This window comes from Garra rufa, chromosome 25 (genome assembly GCF_049309525.1).
Source record: "Garra rufa chromosome 25, GarRuf1.0, whole genome shotgun sequence".
NCBI classification, from domain to species: domain Eukaryota; kingdom Metazoa; phylum Chordata; class Actinopteri; order Cypriniformes; family Cyprinidae; genus Garra; species Garra rufa.
In genome coordinates, this window is record NC_133385.1 from 24,232,572 (window position 1) to 24,256,951 (window position 24,380).

Here is a 24,380-nt window from a genome sequence, read left to right on the forward strand (position 1 = left end):
CTTCCATCTGTCTCTTTTTGCCTTTCCTTTCTTCATTTGTTCATCGGTAGGGAAGAACAAGGTGAACTCTGTCCCTGATGCTGTTACATAAGACTGGACGTTTATTAATCGGGCATTACAAATAAAAGTAGCCTATAGCTGTGAAAAGCTTATTTAATAATAAAAATAATCTTGAGTTGACTGATGCTGTCCACTGATGCAGTTACACTAAATACTGGTTTATTGCAAAGTGAGTTTTTTTTTGCTCTGTAATAACACTGTAGAATGTGCTAAATCTCCATGGAAAACTGAGGTCATCATTATCTCATGAGAAAGGACTGTCTAAACATGCAGCAGCCACACAGATATGCCAATTGTGTGATCACTGCATCCTCCAAATAGCATATAACTGATGGTTTCAATTAGTGGCAAAAATGTTAAAATTATAGTTTATAGTCTAGACTGAGGAAAGCCAGACTTTCACCTTATAAAACATCTCAGGTTGGCTCAGCTTCCAAGATCTGGTGCTAGGGTTTATTTATTTATAAGAGTTAAAACGAATATAAAAAAAAACACCCTATACTAGTACAGATAACTACAGATTCTGTAGTTGTTAAATTATACAATTTAGTTACATACCGTAGATAAAAAAAAAAAAAAATTAAAAAAAAAAAGAATTTTGAAATAATTATTTTGCATTAATATCATATTTTAAAAAAATGTTGCTTAAATTTTGCAGACTATAAAATTGGTTTATTATTTTTATATTTGTTTAATTATTATATGAAGTCTGAAAACCATAATTTTAATATTCTTAATTTTTTTACAAATTCTTTGTATATTATTACTTTTTATAGTTTTGTGAATAAAATAAAACATGTGATTTTATATATAATCTATTATTTATTTTGCATGAATTCCGCAGACTATAAAATGTTTTATTATTTTTATATTATTACATAAAGTCTGAAAACCATTGTTTTAACATTCTTATATATTTTTTAATGATTTATATATTAATACTTATTATATTCTTATGTATAAAATAAACCATAGTTTTAATATTGTTATATTTTTACTGATTCTTTATATATTCTAATACCCTTTATATTCTTACGTATAAAATAAATAATTTTTTTTACTATATATATCGTATTTTTAAAATTTTGCTTAAATTCTGCAGACTATAAAAAAGTTGTATTATTTTTATATTTTTGTACATAAAATCTGAAAACCATAGTTTTAATATTCTTATATTTTTATTAAATTCTTTATATATTAATACTTTTTATTTTTATGTATAAAATAAAATATAATTTAAAAAATAAAATAGTATATTTTATTTTATACATAGAATTATTTTGAATTTATGCAATATGTATATGTATATATATATATATATATATATATATATATATACACACAATACCGTTCAAAAGTTTGGGGTCAGTAAGACTTGTAATAGTCATTAAAGAAGTCACTTATGCTCATCAAGGCTGCATTTATTTGATTAAAAATACAGAAAAAAAACAGTAATATTGCAAAATATTTTTACAATATAAAATAATGTTTTTTATTTTAACATACTTTAAAATAGAATTTATTCCTGTGATGAAAAGCTGAATTTTTATCAGTTGTTACTCCAGTCTTAAGTGTCACATGATCCTTCAGATATCATTCTATTATGCAGATTTATTATTAGAATGATCAATGTTGGATAATATCAACAGTTGTGCTGCCAAATATTTTTTGGAACCTGTGATTTTTTTTCCAGGATTCTTTCATGAATAACAAGTTTAAAAAGTACAGTGTTTATTCAAAATATAATTTTTTTTATAACAATGTAAATTATTTATTATTAACTTTATAATAAACTCTATAATAAACTTATTATATTAACTTAATATACACTATATATATATATATATATATATATATATATATATATATATATATATTATTTTGCATAAATGCTGAAGAATATAAAAAAGTTTTATTATTTGTATATTATTACATTAAGTCTGAAAACCAGAGTTTTAATATTCTTATATTTTTACACATTCTTTATACATTCTAATACCTTTCATATTCTTGTGTATAAAATAAAAATACGATTTTATATATATATATATATATATATATATATATGTGTGTGTGTGTGTGTGTGTGTGTGTGTGTGTGTGTGTGTGTGTGTGATTACATAACATTTATATTCTTATGTACAAAATGAAAAAAAAAATTTTTTTTCTTGATAAATTAATTTTATCACTTAAAATGCAACATATTAAAACCAATTAATTATTTACAAATATTCTATAAAATTACTAAATTATAAGTGTTATCCTTCCACTAGGAAAATACAGTTCCTCATAAAACGTTGCTATGTAACAAAACTAATGATCCGCTATGGGAGCTGCGCAGTGATATAATGAACAGGTGCTTCTTGCCATACCCAATACTATATTTTAGATTTTAGGCTGTATATTTAACATTCAGAAGCCTAAATAGAAATGATCTACTTTATAAAACAACACCACAGTGACCCTTTCTTTAAAACAGAGCATTATATCCGTCAAATACTATAATCTCCTATCAATGACTGCGTTGTGCTCCACCCTCTGCCTCAGAGGCCCCGCCCCATCCCGTGCGCATCCCGTCCGCATTCTGCAAGAGGCACGGGAAAACAGGGATAGACCATCCTCAGAAACTAGGGGGGTTATGGTAGTATGGATATTACGGTTTTAATTCGTGTTTAGTCATCTTTAGGCAATAAAACAGTGTTTTTGTGATCTTAAAAGTATGACTTTGAATGTAAATAACAACAAAAGACTATGTTTAGACAAAAAGAGCCATCAGCTACCCCCACCAAATTTCATCGCACCCTTTCCCAAACTGCGCCTTGAACTCTACCGTCCTGCTGCCATGTTGGATTGAAGGATCGTTATTGCTTTAGGAGTTCGGAATGAAAGTTTATATTATGCAGTCTGTCAAAAGTGAACGAAATAAAGGATAAATAACCCACAGGAGTTACCGAGTCGCATCTGCATCGCCCGCGCATTGAGGACAACACTACGTCGGTTCTACTTGAATGCGGAATTCCTAACGGGATGAACGGAGCGCAGGCCATGTTGATCTGTGATTGCACATAAAATAATCTAATACGAGACAAACGCTAAAGTTCATCCGCCTCATCCATCAACATGAGCGGCCACCCGCCCCAGAGGAGGGTGGCTAATGTGGGCTCTCTGCTTCTCACCCCGCAGGAGAACGAGTGTCTGTTCAACTACCTGGGCAGGAAATGCATAGTAAGTTGTGTTTACTCTCACGACCGATCTGTAGTCCTGTAACCGCAAGTTCAAATGCAAACCATCACGCTTTTGCAAATATCCAGTGATGTGACGCAAACGAACGGCGGTAACTTCTGGCAAGGACACTTGTGTTTTAACGCGTTTGTGATGTCCAAACATCCTCCTCACTGTCAAGGGAAATGAGAGTCCTGTGATTGAAATTAGATGTTGTAGGATGAGATATTAGTATGATTGTGGGTTGGGAATTATATATACACCATGTGATTTCGAGGTAAACTGCAATAGGCCTGCTTGAGTGAAGGCTGGGTCGACAAAACCTAGTGAGCTGCCTACGAAGACAGCATCATAAGTGCATTCTGAGTCAGCTGAATGATGCACGTGTCGATGATGCCCAAATATGCTGTCTATGTAGGCAGGTATTGAAGCTGCTGTCTAAGATGCCCTGCATACCCCACCAAATCTATCTATCTTAATTTGTTCCTATCTATCCTATCTTAATATCCTAATGATTTTGGGCATAAAAGAAAAATTGATTAGTTTGACCCATACAATGTGTTTTTGGCTATTGCTACAAATACACATACTACTTAAGACTGGTTTTGTGGTCCAGGCTCATCTATCTGTATGTGAAGCTATCTATGTCTTATTTACATATCTTTCTGTCTGCTGTTGTTTGTCTGTAAATCTTTCTACCTCTCTATCTATCTTTCTGTCTTTTCTATCTATATGTATCTCTATTTGTTATTTTATCTATCTGTCTGTCCGTCAGTCACTGGATTTTAGTCAGTGCAAAATGCAAATTATATTAAGACTCTTGTGTCTGTGTTCAGTCTTAAGTAGATATCCATTTCTTGTCAAAGTGCTAATAAGTTTAATTATATTTAACAATCTATTCTAGAGCCTGTCACCAGCAACAATTTCTGGACAACATTGCATTTGCATTGAAAGGAAGCTAAATTGAAACAACATGCACAGCCCTGATTAAATTAGATCTAATTTAGCTTTAAACTGTCCCATATTTACCCTTAGTTGCAGTATTTGGAAACTTGCAAATGTTTAAATGTCTTTATTTGCATTATTTAACCAAATATAAAACCAAATTGATTATTTAATAACAATTTACAGAGAGAAGTTTCAAGAGTGAGAAAATATATTACATACATTAAACAAGGTAAAGGGATAGTTCACCCAAAAATGAAAATTACCACATGATTTACTCACCCTCAATCCATCCTACACTCTTAAAAATAAAGGTGCTTCACAATGCTGTAGAATAGCTTTTTTTGTCTAAATGGTTTTAATAAAGAACCTTTGACATCTGTAGAACCTTTCTGTTTCACAAAAGGTTCTTCAGATTATAAAAAGGTTAGAAAGAGATGGTTCTTTAAAGAACCTTTGGCTGAATTGTTCTTTGTGGAACCAAAAATGGTTCTTCTACGCTCTTAAAAAACAAAGGTTCTTTATTGGCATCAATGGTTCTTTGAAGAACCTTGAACATCCATGGAACCTTTTTAAATGCTGAAAAGGGTCTTTATAGTTAAAGGTTTTTTTTTTTGAGTTTTTTTTTTTAGGAACTGCTTACTGAATCACTGCAAAAAACACCATTTTGAAGCTTATTTTTAAGAGTATATGGCATTGCTGTGAGGAACCTTTTCAAAGCACCATTATTCTTAACTGTGTAGGTGTATATGACTTTCTTCTTTCAGGCGAATACATTTGGAGTTATATAAAAAAAAAATGTTCTGGCTTTTCCAAGCTTTATAATAGCAGTGAATGGCTGTTGGGATTTCAAAATGGATCTTTTAGAAACTGTAATGATGGCAGTGAATGGCTGTTAAGATTTTGAAGTCCAATAAAGTGCATCCATCCATCAAAAAAAGTACTCCACAGGGCTCCATGGGTTAATAAATGCCTTCTGAAGTGAATCGATGCATTTGTAGAAGAAAAGTATCCATATTTACAACTTTATAAACCGTAATCTCTAGCTTCCGCTAACTGTTGTACGCGTTCACAAGAAATGGTTCTTCTACACTCTTAAAAACATAGGTTCTTTATTGGTATCAATGGTTCTTTGAAGAACCTTGAACATCCATGGAACCTTTCAAATGCTGAAAAGCTTCTTAATAGTTGAAGAAGGTTTTTTAGATTTTTTTTCAAAATGGTTCTTTTAGGAACTGTTCACTAAAAGGTTCTTTTGGGAACCAAAAATGGTTCTTCCATGGCATCACTGGAAAAAAACAATTTTGAAACCTTTATTTTTAGGAGTGTGTGGCATTGCTGTGAGGAACCTTTTAAAGCACCGTTATTTTTAAGAGTGTAGGTGTAAATGACTTTCATCTTTCAGATGAACACATTTGGAGTTATATTAAAAAATGCCCTGGCTCTTCCACGCTTTATAATGGCAGTGAATGGCTGTTGAGATTTTGAAGTCCAATAAAGTGCATCCATCCATCAAAAAAGTACTCCACAGGGCTCCATGGGTTAATAAATGCCTTCTGAAGTGAATCGATGCATTTGTAGAAGAAAAGTATCCATATTTACAACTTTATAAACCGTAATCTCTAGCTTCCGCTAACTGTTGTACGTGTACACGAGAAATGGTTCTTTTACACTCTTAAAATCAAAGGTTCTTTATTGGCATCAATGGTTCCATGAAGAACCTTGAACATCCATAGAACCTTTCAAATGCTGAAAAGGTTCTTAACAGTTGAAAAAGTTTTTTTTTTTTAGATCTTTTTTTATTTCAAAATGGTTCTTTTAGGAACTGTTCACTAAAAGGTTCTTTGGGGAATAGGGCTGGGCGATAAACCGATAACGATATATATCGCGATAGACAAGAGATCGATATCAATACAAAATTTGTTTGATAAAACGTTCGATATTTTGTATTCTTCGTCGGCCCGCCCAGCCCCCCTTTAACGTTCAGTTCATAGCGCCAGGTCACAACAGAAGTTAAGGTTATCTTTCCTACAGAACGGGTCCATGTTGTTGTATTAAACAAACTAAATAGCCTTATGTTATTTATCTTATTTACACGACGGCATTTGATTTCTGTCTCTACATGATCGCGCGTTTACAATGTCTCCTCACAGACGGGATCGCGGACTCCATTCATAAAAACGGACTTTACTATAGGGCGGAATGCCGGGGAATTCGTCGATTTTTTTTTTATGAATAAATTGAAAATGAATTGAAAATTGAAAAACTGAAATGCAAAAAGACCGTTTCAATAAGAATCCTGCATGTTCCGTTTGCCTCTATATGTATGAATGGAGGAGACGCGTTTTATTTTCACTACACGCATACTGCACACGTGACGCTCCCGCTAATTTTTGGCCTTTGCATCTCACATGAACAGACAAACTCCAATAAATACATGTCCAAAGCTGCTGTGAGTGTCACTTTTTGTAAATTGTACCGTTTCATTAGTGAAACTAGCATCATTCATACTGTATTACACACTGAAACTTCACGGCAACCTGTCAAAATAAAAGTACGATTTAACATGTAACAGAACAATATTAGTCTTGTATTACTGTACAGTATAATGTAGGTGTTTATATGTTCACATTTATATAATTTACATAAAACAATATATATGATAAAAAAATAAAATAAAGTTACCACTTAATTGTTGAAAAAATACTATTATTATTAAACCTTTTTTTAACTGAATATAATTTTTCTTCTATGTATTAATTTTAACAGTAAAGCTCCGGTTTTTAAAAAAAATAAATCTGTGATTTTGCTTTCATTTGATTATCAGAAAAATTAAAACAAGAATTTCTGAAAAAAAGGCCCTATTGTTCAAAATGTTGAAAGTTTTGGACTTATTTTTTCACTTAAATAAATATTTTTGTTATTACAGAAAGTATAGGCTAAAGTACCGGGAAAGAAGTAATGTTGGCTACTGGCAACCAGCAATCTGCAGAAAAAAAATATAATCAGCCAAGTACTTTGCAACAACCTCTGACCTGTGGTCAAGCCGTACTTCTGAGCCATACATTAGCTTGACCATTCACTTCATCGACTGTGAATGGGGTTTGAATTGAGGATTAAGAGATAATTAAGTGTATATTGTTACTGTAGACTTATATTTACAATTTAATTATTTGAGTTTTCCATGGTTGTTGACATTTCTGTCTAAATAACTGAGGGGATTATAATCAGAGGCAGGTTAAGTTTAAATAAAAAATGCTTGAGTGTAATATATTTTTCTCCTGGTCCTTATTTTAAATGGGTCATAAAAATATCAATAATTATCGATATCGACCGATATGAAACACTGATATCGTGATATAGTTTTCAGCCATATCGCCCAGCCCTATTGGGGAACCAAAAATGGTTCTTCCATGGCATCACTGGAAAAAAACACTATTTTGAAACCTTTATTTTTAAGACTGTGTGGCATTGCTGTGAGGAACCTTTTAAAGCACCTTTATTTTTAAGAGTGTAGGTGTAAATGACTTTCGTCTTTCAGATGAACACATTTGGAGTTACATTAAAAAATGCCCTGGCTCTTCCACGCTTTATAATGGCAGTGAATGGCTGTTGAGGTTTTGAAGTACAATGAAGTGCATCCATCCATGCATCATAATAAGTACTCCACACGGCTCCAGGGGGTTAATGAAGTCTTTCTGAAGTGAAACAATATGTCTGTTGTACGTGTTCACAAGAATGTGGCGTTTCAGCGGGTGACGTAGGCATAGCGTAAAATCTGGCGAGAAGTGAAGAATGGAAGATTTTGAGATAAGACAAGAGGAAACTGGTTTTCCTTTGCTGTAAACAAAACTTGGTTCTCGAGAGACTAACATGCGCTACACCTGCGTCATCTGCTGGGACGCCACTCTCTCACGAAGGTGCGTAAGTTAGTGGAAGCTAGAGATTATGGATTTAATTTTAATATGGATATTTTTCTTACACGAACGCATAATTTAATTTCAGAAGGTCTTTATTAACTTGCCAGAGCTGTGTAGAGTACTTATTATGAAGGATGGGTGCACTTTATTGAACTTCAAAGTCTCAACACCAATTCACTGCCATTATAAAGCTTGGAGGACCATGACATTTTTGAATTTATTTCAGATTGTATTTGTCTGTAAGAAGGAAGTCACACACCTAGGATGGCTGGAGGGTGAGTAAATCATAAGATAATTTACATTTTTGGGTAAACTATTCCTTAAAAGCTTTTGGGGCCACTGTATGTTTCGAGTGAAATAAATGTACCCTGTTTGTTTTTGTTATAACGTTAGAACCCTATTTGCAGCACATTCAGGTGACAAGTCACATTAAGCATCTCATAGTACATTTTTGATGCATCAGCAAGATGTTTTTTGATATACTTGGATTGTTCAAAAAAGCTGATTTAAAGAAAAAAATTGTAGACTGTAGAACTGCATAAGGAAATGAAAAAGTGTGGGAAAGAAACAGCTAGTGTTGCTTTCATGTATTTCTCATGAAGTCTGATTCACAAAAATGGCATTCTTTCCCATCAGACCTACTTAAGTTGCTCGTCCATGTCTAGGTGGACGCGAGGAGTGTCAGTCCAGGAACGGCAGCCAAGAGCCGGGCCATAAAGTGGGCTTTCACAGGGAATGACTAAATATGAGACACGTCGTTTGGGGCCAAGATCCAGCAGTCATGGGTTCATTCATCACTGTGTCCCGAACCGGCACCGAAAAACCGAGGGCAGAGGGTGGATGGAGTCCAAATCGCACAATAGTGAGAGAGATGCAAAGAAGGGAGAAGAAGATAGGGCTTGGGGGGTGGGTTGTGCATGATCAGCAGTCTTTGAGGACAGGAAGTGAACTGATCTGCCTCCTTTCCATGGAGATTTGAGCTTTAATGAATAGAGCTGCTGAGCCAGTACTGATCCCGAATCAGGTTTCCAAGCCTGACACAAAGTCATGATCCCTGTGAAATGTATGTCTTTAATGCGCATTTATGTTCTGGCAACGACTTTAGCAGACTGGAATGCCGTACGGATGCAGTTAACTAGAAAAGCCTGGCAAATATCCATCAGTCGCCTCTTTTGGATGTCGTTCTCATGTTTGTTGAGTGCAAACCCAGCCGATCGATCAAACGTATAGGTTTACGTGTCAATTTGAGCGTGTTTGGCTGTTTTGAATGCGATGAGTGTATGTTGTTTATATCATATGGAAACCTGACTCTTTCTTGAACTTACTGAACTGTGAATACAGGAGTTGAAGGTTTAGCGATGTCCTTGAATCATTCAGCCCACCAAGACGTATTTAAATGCTGAATGTGCAGTCTAGAGCATGAGGAAGCAGTTTTTCATCAGAAGAAATGAAGGGAAGTCTTGTTTCATTGATGCTGTTGTTACTGACGTGGCAGGATCGCAATGAGTGGAGTCGTTACTCTGAAAAGTAATTGTACATTTATATTCATTTATTCATTTTTATAAAATATTTGAATGTGCTGTTGTTAGATGTATTAAGTGTTAAAGTTCACAACAGTACATTAAATACTTGAACAGACTTCATGAATGTCTATTAATTCTTTAGATAATCAGGTTTAATAAATTAATAATCAGTAAATAAATTGATTAAAAATCGAAGTTTATTAAATGTTTGAGAAATGTAGACTTTCTATAATTTATTAATCAGTAAAGTTTTTTAACCAGATTACTTTGATAATCAATTACAATTCAATCAGTTAATCATTTAATTGAATCTGATTTCTTTAACTGATTACCAACTGATTCCAATCAATTAATCAAATTACTTTTGAGAATCATATGTATTCAAATGGTTATCAATTAATTAATTTAATAAAAAAATTAAAGCAATGAATTAGAATATTTTTGAGAAACATGTATTCAGTTGATTAATCCAGTTAGTTTTATTAATAAATCGGCTTATTTTAATATTTGTCAATTCAAAGTTTGCAAACTTTAAAAAAGTTAAATTATTGAATTATTTATACAATCTTTTTTTTTTATTCAATAAAAAAATAAATAATTTGTCATAAGTTATTTAACAATTAGGTTAGATTGAAGTAATTACAAATTCCACAATTCATTTATGATATTATTTTATTAATTATTTATTTCAGTTGTTTCAGTTGATCATTGGTTACTCTGTTTTTTTTTTTCTTTTTTTGTTCAACAGAATACTTTTGATAATTGTTTTATGGCTGTCACACGATTTTTTCGGTAATCAAGTAATTTGTTGATTATTCTGCCGATTAATCGAGTAATTGGATCATTATACATCTTTTTTGAGGTTATAAAAATGAAAGCTGCAAAATGATTAGTTGCGATTAATCTATTCAAAATAAAAGTTTGTTTACATACGTGTGTGTACTTTGTATATTTATTGTGTATATAAATACACATGCACATGTATATATTAAGGAAAAATGTTAGATTTATATGTAAAAAAATTTACATTTGTGTGACATAAGTTTTTACATACAAATACATACAAATATTTGAATAAATATATTCATATGTATGTGTATTTATAAATACATAATAAATATATGCAATACATATAGTATGTAAACAAACATTTATTTTGAATCGATTAATCGTGACTAATTGTTTTACATCTCTTCTTTATGATGTCTGTGAAGTATTTCTTTTAATCTGATTACTTTAGAGAATTCTTCAATTTATTAATCCAATTAAATTACTGAATTATTTCTATAATTTTTTTTTATAATTCAATAAGATATTATAAACGAATTTACTTATTGAATTATTCTGTCACAACTGTTTACATACAAACATACAATATATACAAATATTTTTTAAATGTATACATATGTGTGTATTTATATATACATGTATAATAAATATACACAGTACACACACATAGTATGTAAAAAATTAATTATTTTGAATTTAATCACAACTAATCGTTTTGCAGCTCTACTTTAGTGTTTATTTTAATCTGATTACTTTAGAGAATTCTTCAATTTATTAATCCAATTAAATGACTGATTTGTTAAAAAAAATTCAATAAAGTGTTATAAATTATGACTTACTGAATTATTTTTGTCAAGTTATTGAACCATTAAATTAAGTTGAATTACAAATTCCGCAATTCATTTGATATTATTTTATCAATTAATCTACTTGTTTCAGTTGATCATTGGTTACTAATTTTTTTCTTAATCAGAATACTTTGTTTTACCGCTGTCACTAATGATTATTTCGAGTAATTTGCCGATTAATCGAGTTATCTGATAATTAGGGCTGTCCCCGAATAGTCAAAGATTCGATGCATCGATATGCGGAGCCTGATTCAACCACCGATCTCACAGTCGAATCTTCGCGGGTGAAACGAGCATCATACCATTTTGGCAATATGGGGGTGCTCAATGTCTAATTGCACACAGAACTACTGGTTTTGTACGGTTACATTAAGTTACATACAGCCTTTGATTATGATAATGCAGTAAAAACAAAAGTGAAAAGAAAGAAGCGTTCAATAAATATGTTTAACGTGTTTGTGAATAAATCTAACCACCCCTGTGACAGATTTAATTTTCACTTTCCCTGATCCATGACGAGATGAGGAGCATCTTGACGGCCGCGATCACACCGAACGCGTTTTTGCAGTTGGAGGCGTCTCTTTTGAATGGTTTTCTGTTGGCAGTGAGCGTTTTGCGCGCTGTTTATGCGCCCCCGGCGTCTCGCGTTTTCGCCGCCTGCTGCGCCTCGCGTTTTTGCAGGAGAGCTCTGAGCGCCTGAAGTTGAAAAAAAAATCAACTCTGAGCGGAAAAACGCCCAACGTCATTCGCGTTCTTTTCCATTGTCCAATCGAATGAATGGAGAGGCAGGCCTTCTGTTGTGGTGTCGAAAGTTTACCGTTGCTTAAAAAGTCCGGAGACTGCAAGAAATGGAGGAGAAACCTTTGGTGTCTATCGTGGGTAACCCGGAGCTGTATTATTTAGGGTTTCTGCTCATATGACAGTTTACTTAACAGCAAAAAACTAAGATTTTAGAGCGCTCGCGCTATAATCCTTTGATTTGACTGACAGGACAGCTGGTTTGGTCGTTGCTTAGCAACATAAAAAAACTGCAGCACACTGCTCTTTTATTAAAAGTCATCAAAAAAGGCAGTGCTGTGCGCCTCGCGTTTTTAGAACTGAAAGACGCGTTCGGTGTTTTTATTTAAACCTAAATAAGTTCGTCTGTCAGTTGGCAGGCAGTTTTGGTCGCTTTATTAAAAGTTGTTGCTGTGTGCAGTGTGTAAAATAAAATAAAAACTGTTTTACCCTCCTGCTGACTATAGTGTCGTGCCCCTCCCAACCCATTCACACACACACATAGGCCTAGATGATTCGACTATCGGTCGACTATAGAAAGATTCGAAAATTCTGATTCGACTATGAAAATTCATAGTCGGGGACAGCCCTACTGATAATAATGAATTTTTTTTAGGTTATAAAAAAAGACCTAAGTGAACAATAGTAGAGCTGCAAACGATTAATCGATTTATGTTTGCATACTGTGTGTGTGTACACTGTATATTTATTGCGTATATGAAATACTCACATGTATATATTTTTTCTATGTGTGTGTATTTATATATACAAAATATACATTGTAAACACACACATAGTATGCAAACGTAAACTTTTCTTTTGAATCGATTAATCCTTTTGCAGCTCTAAACAATAGCCTTTAAATTGACTTAAAATACATACATAATAGCAATGATGTAACGAGAAATTGTGACAGGCTTAAATTGTTTTAGCTGTAAATTTATTTCTTCAATTGTTCAGTGTTGTAGCAGTCCTGCTGGCAGGCGGTTTCTTAAGTTATTGCTTAATGAAAACTTTAGAGGCCTGTATTGATCAGAGACTTCATTAAAACCTTTTTTGTTCAATGGCCTGTGGTGGTGTTGAATGCTTTCATCAGAAACGTTCCTGTCTAAAGTGCAGGACAAGGTTTCTTTGGTCTCCTGTAATTGCTCAGCATAAGCTTCTATGTGTGTGAATGTGTGTTACTTGTCCATGGAAAATATTTCATCTTCTGTGAGATCTTGGCTGTCCTCCCTATGACAGTATTGCCAAGACACTGGCCTATTTTTCCTTTCAGTAACCCGTGTCCTGAAAAAGTGTTCGAAATGCTGCTTTCGGTCATGTGCATGGAACGCAGACACTCTTCGGGTAAGAGTCCCTATGGAGAGAGCATAAAATGCCCCATCAAGTGTGTCTCCAAGTACTTGGCTGCAGTTTAAATTACAGCAGTATTTGATATCTGCAGTGGCCAGTGTGTGCAGCAAACAACACCATGCAGTATTTACACACTGATTTCTGTGCATTTTTTTTACGTGATATTAATATGCAGTTCTATTCTAAATGCAACCTTAAATATATGGACTTAAATAATTAGTTTATTTCCAGAATAAAAATTTCTTGACAATTTACTTACCCCCTTCTCATCCAAGATGTTCATGTCTTTCTTCAGTCGAAAAGGACTTTTCTCCATATAGTGGACGTCAGTGGGGATCAACAGGTTTAAAAAGTCCAAATTGCAGTTTCAATACAGCATCAAAGGGCTCTACACAATCCCAGTCGTAGTTATTTTGCTTTTGTAGCTTGACTTCGCACATTACGTAATCAGGTTGGAAAGGTAACGCTTGAAGTAGGCGGAAGTAATGACCCAGACAAAGCGAACATGTAAAGAAAGTCAAATGGCCTTTACAAAAAAAGTTAAAACAACGATGTTGGAGGAGAAAATGAGATGGAGATTTTCACCCTACCTTACCTTTTTGAACTGTAGTATGTGTGAAGTTGTAGGCGTGCATTTCTGGTTAAAAAGTATATAATTTTTTCTTTTTCTTGTAGAAAATGACCTGTTGTTTCACTAGATAAGACCCTCATTTCTTGGCTGGGATCTTGTAGAACCCTTTGAAGCTGCATTGAAATTGCAATTTGGACCTTGATCCTGGAATGTTTTCCTCAAACCTTAATTTTTTTTTTAGACTGATCATTTGAAGAAAGAAAGACAAACATCTTAGATGACGTGGGGGTGACTTAATTATCAGGAAATTTTTATTCTGGAGGTAAACTAATCGTTTAATGAATTACTGAAAAACAATTTTTACTGAAAAACATTGTTTGCTCTCAAAGAAGTTCAATTCCAAAACCGAAATTTACAGATAATTTACTCACCCCCTTGTCATCCAAGATGTTCATGTCTTTCTTTCTTCAGTTATATAGAAATTATGCTTTTAGAGTAAATATTTCAGGATTTCTCTCCATATAGTAGGCTTCTATAGTGCCCTCAAGTTTGAACTTCCAAAATGCAGTTTAAATGCAGCTTCAAAGGGCAAATTTGGACCTTCAATCCTGAAAAAAAAAAGACATCTTGGATGACGTGGAGGTGAGTTAAATATCAGGAAATCTTTATTCTGGAAGTGAACTAATCGTTTAATAAATTACTGAAAAACTTTGTTTGCTTATAAAGGAGAAGTTCACTTCCAGAACAAAGATGTACTGCTAATTTACTCACCCCCTTGTCATACAAGATGTTCATGTCTTTCTATTTCAGTTTCAGGATTTCTCTCCATATAGTGGACTTCTATGGTGCCCTCAAGTTTGAACTTCCAAAATCCAGTTTAAATGTAGCTTGAAAGGGCTCTAACGATCCCAGCAGAGGAAAAAGGGTCTTATCTAGTGAAACAATCAGTTATTTTCTTTAAAATTGACAATTTATTTACTTTTTAATCTCAAATGCTTGTCTTGTCTAGCTCTGTGTGAACACTGTCCGTTCAGGTTTGAGACAAGATGAGCATTTGAGGTTAAATAGTATATAAATTGTAATTAAAAAAAATATATAGTTTAGAAAATGACCAATCGCTTCGCTGGATAAGACCCTTCTTCCTCATCTGGGATCATTTAGAGCCCTTTTGAAGCTGCACTGAAACTGTAATTTGGAAGTTCAAACTTGTGGGCACCATTGAAGTCCATTATATATAGAGAAATCCTGATTCTTTACGACTGAAGAAAGAAAGACATGAACATCTTGGATGACAAGGGGGTGAGTAAATCAACTGTAAATTTTTGTTCTGGAAGTGAACTTATTTAATTTTAGGATGATTGATAATTGTGTAATTCGCAGTTCTCGATTGTTTCTCTTTGCAGACATTGTGCTCAGCGGTGGTCCAGGTTTACGGGGCGGACAGGGGCTCGTCCTGGATCAAGAGGTGCTGCGGTGTGGCCTGTTTGGTGAAAGACAACCCTCAGAGGTCTTATTTTATCCGTGTCTTTGATATCAAGGTGAGCTCTTTTCTTGTGATCAAATAATCGGCAGAGATACCAGATCTGAGTCCTAGCTGATTAAAATATCTTGTTTCTTGTATTTGCAGGATGGAAAAACAAGGTTTGAGCAGGAGCTCTACAATAATTTCACGATCAATAGTTCGAGAGCCTACTTCATTACCTTCGCCGGAGATGTGAGTTGTTGTTTTTTTTTTTTCTTAATATTTTACGTTGTTGACCATTAGCAAGAAAGCAAACATAGACCAGCCGGAGATGTTCTGTGGAAAAGTTTGTTTGGCTATTCACTTTCTTGTCATTCTTGTTAAACCACTTTTAGCATTAGTGAGGATGTGATCTGGCTTTTTTTGTCATATGGTGTGTTTTGCTCTTTAGTCTTGTCAGATGGGCCTCAACTTTGCCAGTGAAGAGGAAGCCAAACGATTTCGGAGCACACTCAATGAACTGCTCAACAGACGACAGAGGAAAACTGGTAAATGTGCTGGTTTTGATTTATTTATTTTTTTTATTTAAAGGAATGATAGTTCACCAAAAAAAAAAAAAAAAAAAGATGGCATTATTCATTTACTTACCCATATATGGTTACCCAAATCCAATCCATATGACTTCCGTTTTTGGTCTCAATTCAGTTAGATTTTTGGGCGAACTATCTCACTCCTGACTAATATGCTTTACATTCAGTAGTAATCAAAAATATGCCTAAAACACATTTCTTTCTCACAATTCTGTGTTTTTCATAAGTTCACCCAAAAATGAGAATTATAATTATTTACTCATCCTCATTAAAAACGATAGTACACAATTTGTATGAATTTCTTCTTTCTCCACACAAGTGAAAATGGTTGAATTAAATAGATTCTGATTTTGATTTTGATATAGCTATAAAAAAGGGGTTTATCGATTATGGCAAATAATCTAAACCGATAGTTGATTAATGGAGCTATCAGTTATCGGTAAAAATCTGATGTTTTTTCCGGGTTGTTGCAGAAGTATTGTTCCTTGTTAGAGTGTGTTAATTTCAACATTTACTAGTAGATTTTTACATTTTAAAGTTGCATCTGGTAACATTAGTTAATTAACTAAAATTGGTTGAATTTTTTGGCCGGTAGTTCCAGTAGTCAACTTTCGGTGTCAATGAATCGGCATAACCAATCGTTTGGGCGACCTCTAGTATGTTAATTTCAACATTTACTAGTAGACTTTAGTTGCAGCTGTTAACATTAGTTAATGAACTAAAATTGATAAACATGTAATTAATATTTAATATATTTATTCTATTTTAAATGTGTAGTTTGGTACTTTAAAACTTTTTTTAATAAAGTTCAGCACGGTTTTAGTTTTCATTCAGTATACAGTGCCTTGCGAAATTATTCATACCCCTTCATTTTTTTCACATTTTGTTATGTTGCTGCATAATGGTAAACTACTTTAAATTACCCCCCCCCCCCCCCCCTCCCAAATCAATCTACACTCCCTCCATAATGGCAAAGCAAAAAATAGGTTTTTAACATTTGTGCAAAATTATTAAAAATAAAAAATTGAAAAGATCCCGTTGCATAAGTACTCATACCTTTTTCTGGGACACTCGAAATTTAGCTCAGGAGCATTCATATTGCTTCTAGATGTTTCTACACTTCGAGTGGAGTCAAACTGTGGCAAATTCATTAATGAGTATGATTTAGAAAGGCACACGCCTCTCAGAAAAGGTCTAACAGCTGAAAATTGGATGATCTTCTGCTCTGGTCGCCATATGAACCCATTCAAATAGCGCCCATCTGTTTTTAATGTAGCTAACGTCGGCAGCCTCGTGTCATCTACATACTCCTCAAACTTTGAGGAGTGAGGCACTGACAAATGATGGTCATTTCGACATTGCAAAGCGATGGCACTATGGAGCCATGTGCTTTTTAAAAACATTTTAATAGGTTTAACATTAGATAAACAGCCTGGAATATGCATTACTTTGACTAGAAACACTGGAGACTGGAAAAAAACGTCTATAAATAAAAATATCCAGCTACACTTTCCACTTCTTTCAGTATAACGGAAGTAGGGATGTCACCAAAAAATATTTTGGTAATCGAGTAATGTGTCGATTATTTTGACGATTAATCGAGTACTCGGGTCATTTATGTGGTAACAAAAATAGACCTAAGAAATCAAAACACTTTAAAATGACTTAAAATACAGATACAATAGCAATGAGGCAATAATAGGTTCAAAATAAAATAACAAAAGCAACAAATTATATGGTTTTATTGAACAAAACAGGTAAAATACATAATGTAATAAAACAACATAATCATAACTTGTGTACATTTCATATTATATCAAAAGCTTGCATTTAATTAAACAACATTTAATATTTAGCCACTTCTTTGTGGTAGAAATGCTATAGCCACTGTCATTTCTTGAACATTAAGCATTAAGTTATTAAGCTTTAAAATGACCAGAAAAACCTACATTTCTAGTCTGTTTGCCACACAAATCTATGACAGTGCTTCAGAAGAATTAAAATAAAGCTCAAATAGAACATTATTATCATACTTTAATTGGTGCTTTTTTGTCCTTTTTGAACTTCAGTCATCATTCCTTGTAATTTTGTGAAAGTAGCGACCATCATATGTTCCACAATAGAAAGCAATTCATATGTGTTTGTAATGACATGGAGATGAGTGTCATTTTTGGGTGAACTTTTCTGTCAACACGCTCATTTATTAAGCTCGCATTTTCTTGTTAACCTGTTATATCCTGTTGCCGGCTGCTCATTTGCAGTTGTGTTTATCTCTCCCCATCTTTTCCTCCTGTTCCTCTCAGTCTGTAGTTGTAATCTGTCGTAGTTGTAGCTAGTGTGCTGGTTTTCTCTCCATAGGGTGTGTCGTAAAACCTTCACAGTGGGCCTTTTCTCCTCATGTCCCTCTTGTAAACGCAGCAGTCTCTCTCCTCACTTCCTGGCTGGGTTCCAGTACTTCCTGCTCTGTTTTGCATGCTGGGCTTTGAAGTTTAGGCTTCTCTCTGCACTAACTGATTTTTAAAGAGGCTCTGGTGCCTTATTTGCCTCCTGTGTCTGCTTTGCCTGCCCTCTCTTTACATTTAATGTGGTCGAATTCCGAACAGACATGTTCGTTCACTTCCTGTGCCTTTTGATTACATTTACATACAGTGAACCATTCCATTATCTTTCTGTTGTTAAAGGTGAAGTGTGAAACTTGTTGCTATTAGTGGTACGAAATAGAATTTAAAATAGATATTTATTTAAAATATTGTAAATATTTCAGTATATTATAGTTTTTTTTATTATTATTTTTTTCAGCAAAAATGCATTAGAATAGAATATTACTAAAAATGTATATTTCAAATAAATGCTGCTGTTCTTTAACAGCTAATCAGCATATTAGAATGATTTCTGAAGGATCAGATAACACTGAAGGTTGGCGTAATTATGCTAAAAATTAAGCTTTGCATCACAGGAATAAATTACATTTTAAAAATATTTTAAAATAATATTTCACTATATTACTGTTTTGCCGTATTTTTGATCGAATAAATGCAGCCCTAACTAGGGTTGTGACGATGAGGAAATTTCCCCACCGGTTAATCGGCATGTGACAACACCGGTAAATACCGGTATCACCGTGGGGGTGGGAGTTTGCTTTTTTCCTCTTTTTTTCTGCTTTTAAATAGCTTAAAAATGCTTGCCTATTATACTTTCACTTTCAGTTTTGCGGGAATTGGTAATTCGGCGTCAATTGTTTTAATGGACGACAACGAAACTACAAAAAAAAAAAAAAAATGCTTTTGCATTGCTTTTTAACACTAAATCGGCCACCATTCTCTTTCTGTAAATTCAACTCCTCTCGTTGTGGTGTTTTATTTCGGGATTTTCGGGAGGAGCTCGCACAGATAATTAACACGGCCATTTCACCATCAGCAATTACGCTCCCTATCCAAGCACTACAAGAGAATCCCTTTAAGCAGTCTTACCTTCATCATCTCTTGTTTTCAGCATCCCTCCAACCCCCACCCCCCCGTCTCCTCACCTTCAGCTCGGGGGAGCGCTTATTGGGTTCGGGCCGAATGCCGAGCTCGGAGCCCTCTCCCGAAAAGCACGCCAAACACGCCTAACTTTTACGCTGTTTATTATATTTAAGCGCGAACTCGTGAACTCCTCACCTGATAAATGAAATATGATGCATTGTAGCTATGTTCAGTTTTTAATTATAGCGCATGCTCTCGTCTTAAGTAAATTATTTAGAATGATATTTTCAATTCAATTCAAATCAATGTTTAATTTAAAAAAAACGAATATTTAAAAAAAAAAATGTGGAGACGGTGTCACGGTGGAAAAGTGATGTCACCGGTGTTGCGTCTTAAAACCGGTAACACCGTCAACACCGTCTATCGTGGCAAGCCTAGCCCTAACCGCTTCTTTGAAAAGCATTAATCTTTCTTATTGACCTTAAACTTTTGAATGATATTGTGTAATATTTATTTATATTTTATTGACTTAATATGTAATTAGTTTTTTTTTGTCTATAAATAATAAATGAAATATAAAAAATATATAAAAAATAATAACAATGTTTATAATAAACATTCTACTTTGTGTAATAAACATTTTACAAAAACAAATATTTTGTTTTATTTTCTTAAAATATTTTATATATAATATGCATAATATTTAGTTTTTGTGTATAAATAATACATAAAATATGGAACTATATAAAAACAATATATAATAATATATTTTTATTTTTTTAATATTTTATAAATACACAAATATATAATAATAAACATAATAATATTAATAATAATAACAACAAATATATGCAGGTCTCATCTAGGCCAATAATAAGGCCAATATTTTATATTAACTTAACTAATAAATAACTTATTCTTTATTAATATACTGTTATTTTTTAAATATTTTTATTATTACTGTTTTTTGAGGCTCATTAATTTGTGTGTTTGTAATATTGTTTGTTATTAGTATTTTTGTATTAATATTAATTAATAATAATATTTATTATTATTAGTTTCCTGTTATTTTGTATTTTATTCTAATAATTATAATATTTAGTTTGTGTATAAATAATAAATAAAATATAGATAATAAACCATATATTATAATACATATTGATTGTTTTAAAAATGTTGTATTTAATGTACATATATAAATACAAATATAATAATAAACAATCTATTTGTTTGTTTGTGTGTATACGTGTATGTGTATATATAATGTTTTATTATATTACTAACAGTATTTGATTAATTTTTATTAATATACTGTTTTTACATATTTTATTATTATTATTATATTTTATTTTTATTGTATTTTAGTAATTATAATATTTAACAAACAAAATCAAAATATTATACATATTAATTAACTAAAATATAAATAAATATACAATTATATTGTTTTCTCCATTGTTATTTGCCTAGATAAGACTATATACACTACAATAAAAACAAGATATGTGTGTGAGAGCTTATAATATTATTATATCACTGTTATTTTTGGTTTTCTAATTATATATGTTTTTATATAAAAAAATAATAATAGTTTATTATTGTTATTATATAATTTTAATTTAAAAATTTTCACAGTAGCAGAATAGAAAAACACTTCACCTTTAAGATCAATCTTATGAGAATATTATGTTTGCATATTATTAGCACCAACATTTGTGGTTTGTTTATGTGTTAAACCTAGGACTGTCAATTAAAAAAAAAATAAAGTAAACCTTAAATAAAAACATTAATTTGTGGATGTTGTCTTGAGAAGGGCCGCAAAGCTCAGGGCACCTCTGTTTACCATCTTCTTTCCTAACCTTTCCAAAACTAATGTAATTTAACCATTCCCTCTCCTCTGGGTGACCTGCCGGCTCTTTCCCTCTCTGTTACTGACCTCACTAGACATTTAATTGGGCCTCCACGTTTTAACAAATGTTAATTTTGTTTTTGCAGAGAAGAGGCGTGACCCACCAAATGGTATGTGTCCTGGTACTTACATTCCCTCATGAATTTACAGTGCTAGTCAGTTTGTGTTTGCTCTTGTTGTTTTGTATAAATCCCTTTTTTGACAGAATTATACTGAAATGCACACATGCACATAATGTATCTTCCACAGAAGTCAAAACCTATACGTGTGTCGTCAGGCATGAGCGTGATTCACACAAACACACATCCGCATTGTACATGACCTAGATGAGAGTAGCGTTCAACCCCTGACTGGAAGCCTGAGGTCAATCTGTGCACTGGGAGCCATATGTATGCCACATGGATCATTCCATGCCACTGCACTGCTGCAGCTCTCTCCCATTCAATTACATCAAAGAGACCACGCTTCCTCACTTAGTTTAAATAGTTTCTCATGGACGTTTATCAGGGTTACACCGCTGGTTTGACGTCCCTTAGAAGCTGTAGTTGCTAGTTACTAAATGATCTTGTTTGTTTCATGTCAGTAGCCTGCAACCGGATATGTGTGCAACTACTTGCTGGCCTGTTTTGGTTTGTTTTATTTATTATTATTTTTATTATTTTACTTAATTTAATTTATTATTGTTTTTTTTTATTATTATATTTATTTGCTATTATTTTATTAAATTTGTTTTAAAGAATGCTATTTTTTGATGTTTTTATTTATTTATTTTTTTAATATTTTTAATTTATTTAATTTCCTATTGAAGTAATAATTTGGGGCAGGGTGTATTTAAGGGCTGTTTATATTATATAATATTTTTTATAATATTAATAACATTTATTTTATTAATAAAACTTATATATATAAAATATTATTATATTTTTGTTATTTGTATTAATTACCATTATTTTAGTAATACATATTTATTAATATAGTGTTGTATTATTATTATTATTATTATTATTAAATTATTACTGTTATTTTTGGTTGGCTCATCCAATATAATATATTTTTATATAATAGTATAATTTATCATTATTATTATTTTTATTATTATTTTGAGGGCGCATTACTTAGTATTTGTTTGTATATAGATAATATATTAAATTTTTATAACAATATCACTGTTATTTTTTATATTCATATTAAATAATGAATCAATAATGTAAATATGAATAAAAATAACATATATATATATATATATATATATATATTAGTTATTTTTATTCATATTTACATTATGTTAACCTTTTTCATTAATATACTGTTGTTTTTTTTATATTGCATTATTATTATTATTATTATTATTATTATTATTAAAATATAATTATTATTAAAATATTTAATGTATATATGTCATTTTTTATTAATACTAACATTATTTTATTAACATTTTTATTAATATACTGTTCTTTTTTATATTGTATTATTATTTTATATTACTGTATATTTATTAGGGGTGGGCATAGATTAATTTTTTTAATCTAGATTAATCTAGATTAAATTTTCGAATTAATCTAGATTAATCTAGATTAAAATGGCTCATTTGAATTCTGCTGAAGGCATTCAGAATATGTATGCTACCCAAATAATGACTTAAAGTCTTTGAGAATGGATCATAAAGCTCATAAGCTGTTCTATGATAATTTGTTGATGAAAATAAATTATGTTCAATTAGATGTACTTGTGTAAACTAACTAACTAACAATGAAATTATTTTTTCTACCTATTAGATTGTGTTTTTTTAACGTCAACACCTACCCAGCCCATTACATGTTACACGGTACTTTTATTTTGACAGGTTTGCCATGAAGTTTCTGTGTCATACAGTATGATATGATGATAGTTTTGAAACGGTAAAAGTGACACTCACAGCTGTTTGGGAGATTGAGTTTATCTGTTCATGTGAGATGAAAATGCCAAAAATTACCGGGAGCGTCACGTGTGTTTCAGTATGCGTGTAGTAAAAGCTCGTCTCCGCCATGCATACATACAGCTAGGCAAACGGGACATATCGGTTATTAAAACGGTCTTTTTGCATTTCAGTTTTCACATACACTAGTCCATATCGCGATTTGAATTAAGTGACAGACCAACATTTGATTTATGAATCCAAAAAACGACGAATTTACGTGGCATTTCGCTATAGTAGATCCGGTTTTTATGAATGGAGGACGACGCGATCCCGTCTGTGTTTTGGCGGAGGAGATTTAAACGCGGCGACCATATTCTATAGTCTTCGGTATACATCCGCGTTAAACTATCAAGGTGAAAGTCATCATAGCTTGCGTAGTTTAGACCCAGCTCCCAACCCAGATTTGAGAATAGATTAACGGCGATATTTTTTTTATCGCGCGATAAGAGTTCCACGTTAACGCAGCACGTTAACGCCGATAACGGCCCACCACTAATATTTATATTTACATTATTTATATTATATTATTTATTAATAACTTAGTTTTATTAATATACTGTTATTTATTCAATTATTATCATTTATTGCCTTAGTTATTTTAATTAATATTATCAAATATTTTATTAATACAATACTGTTATTTTTTATATTATTAATTTATTATTTTATTACTGATATTTTTGTATGGCTCATCAAATATTATTTGTGTTTTATGCATGTTGTTTATTATTATTATTATTATTATTATTATTATTATTATTATTATTATGTTTTTTTACGAAACAATGAACCAGACTCACTTAGTCAATTATTTTCTAATTATATTTTTTATAATGAAATATGTTTTTAATTGTAAAGTGATTTTATAATTATTATATTTGAATATATTTTTTGTATTTCTGTTTTTTTTTTGAATAGTTGTAAATATGTAATATTATTTAAATAATTAATTAAATGTATCAATTAAAAATACATTTAAAAAATTAATATA

The 24,380-nt window shown here is 32.1% G+C and overlaps 1 protein-coding gene across 1 annotated transcript in view; it reads left to right on the plus strand.

Annotated features, from left to right (window-relative positions):
- Positions 1–2,903: 2,903 nt before the first annotated feature.
- Positions 2,904–24,380, plus strand: part of wasla (WASP like actin nucleation promoting factor a) — a 35,649-nt gene continuing 14,172 nt past the window's right edge. Inside the window, 5 exon segments of the mRNA XM_073831851.1 lie at positions 2,904–3,284; positions 15,411–15,545; positions 15,635–15,721; positions 15,921–16,017; positions 21,519–21,542. Coding sequence (XP_073687952.1) covers positions 3,180–3,284; positions 15,411–15,545; positions 15,635–15,721; positions 15,921–16,017; positions 21,519–21,542 — 448 coding nt within the window. The 5' untranslated portion in view covers positions 2,904–3,179.